At 37.9% G+C, this 7,827-nt stretch overlaps 1 protein-coding gene across 1 annotated transcript in view; it reads right to left on the bottom strand.

The window, feature by feature from the left end:
- Positions 1-1,119: 1,119 nt before the first annotated feature.
- Positions 1,120-7,827, bottom strand: part of LOC139717358 (protein FAM185A-like) — an 8,093-nt gene continuing 1,385 nt past the window's right edge. The window contains exons 2-7 of the mRNA XM_071628863.1: positions 7,182-7,291; positions 5,886-5,978; positions 5,082-5,259; positions 3,570-3,668; positions 1,779-1,904; positions 1,120-1,229 (exon numbers count right to left, since the gene is read on the bottom strand). Coding sequence (XP_071484964.1) covers positions 1,120-1,229; positions 1,779-1,904; positions 3,570-3,668; positions 5,082-5,259; positions 5,886-5,978; positions 7,182-7,291 — 716 coding nt within the window. The remainder of the gene's footprint in view (positions 1,230-1,778; positions 1,905-3,569; positions 3,669-5,081; positions 5,260-5,885; positions 5,979-7,181; positions 7,292-7,827) is intronic.

The raw sequence follows: 7,827 nt of genomic DNA, 5'->3' as shown, positions 1-7,827 counted from the left end.
AGATTGTTAAAGGGGTCCAGAGCAGGAAGATAATCTTTATTTAGTTCTCCAGTGAACTCCCATTATAGTGAAGTCCTTGGGACTGGCAGTTTTCTTTTGTCATATCATAATTTCGTTAAAACCAAACAAATAAGCAATAAAAGACATAGAGAGGATAATGTTGCGCATGAATTTTTACTTCGTTGTAACTGGAATTTCATCATAACCATGTTCGTTATAATGGGAGTGCACTGTACTGGGTTCATCACATTTTGAATAAATGATGTGACCTCATTGTCATTCTCAGATTAACATCTTAAATTTGTGTGTGGTGTAACTTCAAAACCAGTCATATACCACTGACGGTAAAACCTTGTCCAACAAGCAACACACTCTGTACAAACTGAGTCACACACAGTTGAAATTGCTATCTATCTATCTATCCATCTATCTATCTATCTATCTATCTATCTATCTATTTGTCTATTTCTTCCACCCACTCACTCTCTATCTCTCTATCTATCTATCCATCTATCCATCTGTCTATCTGATATATATATATGTACATACACACACATATTGGGAATTGTTCCTCATTTAGTTTAATTGCTTAACCCGTTGAACCCGAGTCCCAAGAATACTCGGGCAGGTGTCTATGGGAAATGCGGGTTACGAATCACTACTCTCTTAACTGCTGCAGCTCTCCTGTATAAGGCCATGGGCATTTCTCTCTAACCTCTCTCTATATCCTCTCAAAGCTTCCTATTCAACAACCTCAGAATATTGCCACTGATCTGAAGCCTCCATATCTTATACCTAGCAGTTGTATCAGAATATAAGCAAGCTCTGCATAACCCACTAAAACTGACATTCACTAGATCTGTGATATGTGATCAAACAATATCGAATCCAGGACTGCATCCCAGTCAATTCGGAATCCTTTTAAGTACAAGCTGCAGATACTGAGTATGCGTTGACCAATGCAACATGATAACTAAAACACAGATTGCATTTTACCAATGTTGCCTACAATTGGCCATCCAGGAAAGATTCAGAAAAGGCGAGGTAAGTTTATGCCAAAACCAATTCCACAGGAAGGTCAACACTGTCATTGAAAGGTAGTAATCCACAAATACATGATCATCTTGCCAAACCCAGAGAGTCAAACCAAGATTGAGTCTTGACTGTTATGCTGCCCTCTTGAGTCTGTGCAGTGATCTTGGCCTCTTCCCCGCCCCCGTTCAGCTCGCCTGAGAAACATGAGAAATCATAGAATAGTTAGTGAAATCCTGGCGATGTCATTGGTTGAGAGCTGTGTGCTAATTTTTACTGGCCACAAACTGCCTCACGGAGGAAAGAATCTTGTCTGATTTTCCCACATAACATTTCACGCGATATTTGTAAAGTCATGAAGCTGTTATCTCCTACAGGAATCACAACTGAATAAACAAGCCAGTATTCATCCAGAAACACTAAACATATAGCAAAATACTATTTTCATAAATGGTGAAGAGTAAAATCTTAACATTGGTTTAAAGAATATAACATAGGAATCCAAAGATTAAATCAAGGAATACACAGATACATACATGCACATACATAGACATAATCCTACACATTCAATTGTGGAATAACAAATTTTTGCAAAAACAAAGCATAAGGCATTTCTTATAAACCTTCCTAGGTATAAACCTTCTTATAATTATTTGAGATTGGGTGTGCATCAGCTAATTTGATAGAAATCCCAAAGCCACAGAAAAAAAGGCAAGGTACAAGAATTGAGAGATGTGCTGTCATACCTATTGTGGCGTGACTATCTGACGGCTTGGTGCTGCGGAACACGAGAGCGCTGTCGATGTCAACCTCTTTTGCCTCCAGGTGAACATGTGACCTGCATTCCTCCGGAACTCTGATCTCAATATTGCCTGGAAATATGACAAGGAATTATAAGCTTATACAATGATGACTCAAAGCCTGTGGCAGCTAATATGTGAGTCACTTTCATTTTTACAGCAAAATGCGATAATATTCTTGCATTTCACTGAATCCTCAGAATTTTTTGAGTGGCTCTGTTTTGTATAAACTTGTAAACTTTCTATTCACCGTACATGGCCATGATAGCTGTTCCAGTTCCATTATAATGAAGTCCTCGGGACCAGCAGTTTTCTTTTGTCATATCAAAATTTTGTTACAACAAACCAGTAAATAATAGAATCACATAGAGTACACAATATTGCGGCCAGAATTTTTACATCATTGTAACAGGAATTTTGTTATAACCCTGTTCGTTGTAACAGGAGTGCACTGTACAAAGTTTTCAGTTTGTCTTACTAGTGTTTGTTTCTTGTTGGCTATCAGTTGTATGCCCAACATCAGGAGAGTGGTCTTCATTCATCTGAATATTAAATTACGACCACAATGAATACCATGCTGTCATGATTACAAGATGAATCATTTCACCAGGTAACTGTTACTGCAGTTAAACCCATCATGCTTGATAAACTTGACCAGATCCTACAATCTTCTTTGCAACTGACTGACAACTTGCCCTTCATTGATGAAAATAAACACCGGTTATTATTCCGTCTCAGAGATATAGCCATGATAAAAATAATATGGGCATACATACTCTCATTTTGCAAAGATACGCAGTACCTGCTGCTACAATGAATAAAAACCATCATTTGCTATCGGGTGCATCCTACAATCTTTATCCATTAATGGGATGGTACAGTTTCGTTTGAGATGGGTTTGAGGTTTCCAACATTTTCTTGATGATGATTTTTTTTTTTCAGATAATGAGAATCCTCTTGAAGGAGCATATGATTCTAAGAGCAATTCAAAGTTCATTTGATGAAAATTGGTATGGCTGAGATATCTAAAAGAGAGGGTTCCTAATGAAAGGTAGGACCCACATTCATCAGGATCCCTTTGATTTACTTTGTTTTTGGATATCTAAACCATTTCATAACTGATTTTCATTAAATAAACTTTGAATTCCTCTTAGAATTGTAGGCTTCTTAACATTTCATAAAGTGGCTTCTAAATATCTCGTAAAAAGTTGAAAGCTGATTTTTTACCTCAACCAATACTATACCATCCCTTTGAAATAAGATATGCCATGCAATTCAGAGTTAGCAATTCCATAAAGACAAGATGACAATGCTCCATACGGAAGAGACACTATGGCCCGAATTCACGAAGGGGGTACAAATGAAACCATGGTTTAAACCATGGACAAAAACCATGGAGCGCCAAGTGTCACACGGAATATTTCGTTACGAAATCAGTCATTTCGTCGAAATGATTATTTTGTAACGAAATGACAACATTTTGTGACTTTATGAACATTTCGTCCACGAAATGATAATTTCATTAACGAAACGGTCATATTGTCGACGAAATGACCAATTTCGTAACGAAATATTCCGTGGGACACTTGGCGCTCCATGGTTTTTGTCCATGGTTTAAACCATGGTTTCATTTGTACCACCTTCGTGAATTCGGGCCTATGACTGCAGAAGGCCTTGCTTGGTCAGGTGCTACAAAGGAAGCTTGCCCTGCTCCGAGAGAACAGGATGCTCCCTTACCCTTGTCAGTCTGAATTTCGGCTGAGTCGTGTCGTGACAGGTAACCCTTGAAGGAGCCAGATCCCGACAAGGTGGCTGATAGAACGCCCTCTACACATCCTGTCATCGACATGAAATAATGATGGTATAAAAAACATATTTATTTACTGCTCCATATGAGGGTAACTTCATGTTGCAAAATGAAGCATGTGTCACAATAACATTTTTTTTCCCCTGCAAACTGCTGAAATACAAGAGTCACGTTTAAAGGGGATGGCTAGTAACTGGTCAGTGGGAATGCTGGGGGATGATATTTCTAATTCTTGTGGGATTCATTTAAGAGTACATGATCTATTGTTGTGTGAAAATTATTTGCTTCAGAACGGTCTCATATTCAAGTAATGTGCAGTTTAATGCCCCATCACTGTACAGGCATGCTAACCTGGAAACATTAAACTGCACATTACTTGAATATGAGACCATTCTGAAGCAAATAATTTTCACACAATAGATATATAATGTACTCTTAAATGAATCCCACAAAGATTGGAACAATCATCCCCCAGCATTCCTACTGATTCTCACTGATCAGTTACTAGCCATCCCCTTTAAGAATATAGCTTTGAATGTTAAGCATTTCCTTGAATGAGAGATATCAATCCTTATAATGCCTAAACTTTAGGATCACAGTGAGCTAGACATTTTTTTTTTTTTTTTTTTGGGGGGGGGGGGGAGGGGGCTCCACTGGATGTATAATACAGTACTTCATTTTGCAGATTTTGATCATAGCCATAATTTCAAAATTATACAGAGAAACACAACACAATACAACACAACACAAAAACATTAATGCCAGATACCAGTGCTAGAGAAAATGATGGGTGTATGACAACAGTATGAAAACTTAAGTTGAATTGAAAATGTTTTTCAGACAGTAGTTGCTAAGAGGTTTCATGTCATCTGTGTAGCCACCCAGGGCTTTCTTTAGCCCAGTGTGTCTATAAAGAATTTCCTGCCTTTCTTTTATGTATGGTACTTGTGAAGAACATTAACTTCTTAGGCAGGTTTTTGTTGATTCAGTTGTCTTGAAGTGGTATGTTTCTTATTGCATATATTTATCACTTGAAACTCTCACTTCCTGCATCATATTACATTGTGTATTGGTAGAATTAGACAAATGACTGGATAAAAGCTTCCTTTCACAAGAAAGTAAAGCAAATAAACTGTAAAGCTACATAATCATAATCAACATTATGACATGACCTAAGAGAGATACTCTAAAACCAGAAAAATTTGTGGCACGAAACTTATGCAAATTGGAGCCAAGAGCCTCTTCCGCGGGATGAAACTTTTGCGAGTTGCCTTTCATGAAAAAATTACAAGCATACTAGGATTGTGCAGTCACAAACTTCTGCATGCATTTTGCTTTCGAGAATCTTGGTTCCGTGCAAAATTCACATAAGTTTCATACATATGAAAATTTCTGGTTTTACACAACTATAATCTATTTGGCTGAGAAAAAAATATACCTACCTACATTAACATCAGCAGTACTTGCTATTTTGCACACCGTGTGCATGTTTTGGATGGTGATGGGACCATTCGCACTTGTCACTGTGGCTGTTCTGGAGTAAATATCTTTGATGTGAACAGCCCCTGCATCAGTGGTGATTTCAAAATCCAGACCCTGGAGCCTGTCTGTAGTCACTTTCTACAGATTTAAGGCAAAGGAAAAGAGGGAAGAGTCAGCCTCCCATTAATAACAATAATAATAATGATGATGATGATGATGATAATGATGATAATAATAATAATAATAATAACAATAATAATAATAATAATAATAATAATAATAATAATAATAATAATAATAATAGTAACTGTGATTTTATATTTTGCAGTTTCTACTTAGGGCAACAACTCATGAAAAAATTAATGCCCATCAAGTTTTGGATATAATGATCACCAAAACTTGATACAAGCAACTCCCATTAAAGAAGTCCTTCTGACCAGCAATTTTCTTTCAATACATGTATATAAAAATTTTGTTATAGCCAGACAAATAAAGCACGCAAAGACATGCAGATAATAATGTTAGGACCAGAATTTTTACCTTGTTGTAATGAATTTTTATTACAATCGTGTTTATCACAACGGGAGTGCACTGTAGCGATTTATTTCCTAGCATTATCATCAAACTTGCACATCAGTAAAACAAAGCAAAATGTGGTCGAATGCAGTCAACACTGTCAGGAACATGTCTCTAATAATAAAAAATTCATGCATGCAAGCATCAAAAGCTAGAAGTTGATGTATTGTGATATGTCAGTAGCTTACCCCTTGATGCCCCGTTGCTATCACTCCACTGCCCTGGAGGGCCTTGACACACATGATGTCACCACTCCTAGATCTGATGTTGACGTGAGCGGCCTGAGCAGTCAGGATGCGGCATGTATGGTAACCATAGTTATGGGGCAAGGTGGGTGAAACATAAGCAAATAATATATCATACACACATGAAAATCAGCTTATATCAATTTTTGTGAGTTTAATTTGTATAAAATGGAATGGTAGAAAAACCACCACTGAAGTTAAAAGTGATCGTTGAGATGTGAGCTTTGTTGCCATAGTAACTGATCTGGGCCCTGTTGCATAAAACCCTTACCGCTGGACTTACCGCTCCTTTCTAGCGGTAAGTCTTCAAATTAGCGGTAAATTTTATAATCCTTGATGCTGATTGGCTGTGAGGCCTAATTTTGACAGTAGTTACCATTGAAATTCAGTGGTAAGTTTTATGCAACGGGCCCTTGATATTGATATCAATGATACCATAATCATGGTCTCAAACAGGGTAGTCTCTTTAGTGCCTAACTATTCTCACAGGTAGCTCTGCAATTATCATTAGCAAAGCATTTCTAGGAACCCATCTGTGCACCTGTGGACATTGTGAGTGATACATCTTTTCTAAGGATGAATGCACCTGGCAGGATTTAAACCCACTTAGGCACTATTAAACTTCTGTCTCAAAATCCAGAGCCTTGTCCACTTAAACTAAATTCTTTGAATATTTGGCAAACCCATGACATTAGAAACTTTCCGTTAAATGCATCATGAAGATTTATTTTTTCATTGCTCCAATCATATTTTTTTCTCTGATAACTAGAAATGCAATATCTTCTGATGACAAATATAAATATAAACAATGGGAAACCGCATCATACGAGGTCTCCTGCACCTACAGTTTTACCTCGTCATAACTGGTACCTTGTTGTAAATGTACTACACAAGACACCACCCAAAAGTGCAGTAATGAAAAATCTGGACCACCACATTCACCTCATTCAAAGTGATACCTCATTGTCAGGTGAATTCCTTTTCATGGGATTTCCCTATACATAGACAGGGGTGGATCCAGGAATTCCGTTAAGGGGAGGCCCCTTTACAAAATTAAAGGGGGCACATGTGCCCCCATTTTATCCTCTTTATTTCTTCTGTTTTAACAACAACAACAATAAAAAAAAGAGGGGGCGCGCACCCTGTGCACCCCCTCTGGATCTGCACTGCATAGACAAGACCTACGAAAAACATCATAGTCCTTTGACTCTACCCTACAATAGCTATGCTTTGCCATACCTTCATGCTCTTTAGTGTGACATTGCCATCTTCTGAATCGATGCTGCACTCCTCATTTTCCAGGTTCTCCACTGATATGTGGCCACTGCCAGAACTGGACACCTGAATATCTTGGGGGGGGGGGGGGGGGGTCAAAAAATTATGAAAATAAAAGGAAGGGATAGTATCAGAGAGCACAACTCAGACAAAACTCCAGTGACTTTTCATCTCATCTTACAACACCAGGTTTTATCAACAAATGGGTGTTTACCTCTTAAAAATCACACATGTCCATGCACCCTGCTAAAAGATGTCATGCTATAACTATACCTGGCAGTCAGTTTTCCACCCCCCCCCCCCCACCAAAGGTAGAAAAAAAAATGTGACCAGAATGCCATGTTTATAACCTGCTCATGTGTAACAATGTAAGAATCTAAGGTGTTAAAGAGTGCAGAGTAGAGTCCAACTTAGGTACTAATCTCTGTTTATTCTGTACATTGATGGATATTCTTAGAACAGCCTAGTCATATACTCATATCTAGTGAACTGGCCAAATGAGCAAATCAGTGAATGTGCCAATGATTGCCAACTTTAGCACAGAAAGACCCCACAATCGAATAATCAAGATTTCCTTTTGCTTTGACCACACTTTTTAGCAGCAATTCTG

Source organism: Diadema antillarum, unplaced genomic scaffold, assembly GCF_040938485.1.
Source record: "Diadema antillarum isolate AM-2024a unplaced genomic scaffold, OU_Dant_1.0 scf00000074, whole genome shotgun sequence".
In the NCBI taxonomy this organism is placed as follows: Eukaryota; Metazoa; Echinodermata; class Echinoidea; order Diadematoida; family Diadematidae; genus Diadema; species Diadema antillarum.
This window is presented reverse-complemented; position numbering and strand designations above follow the sequence as displayed.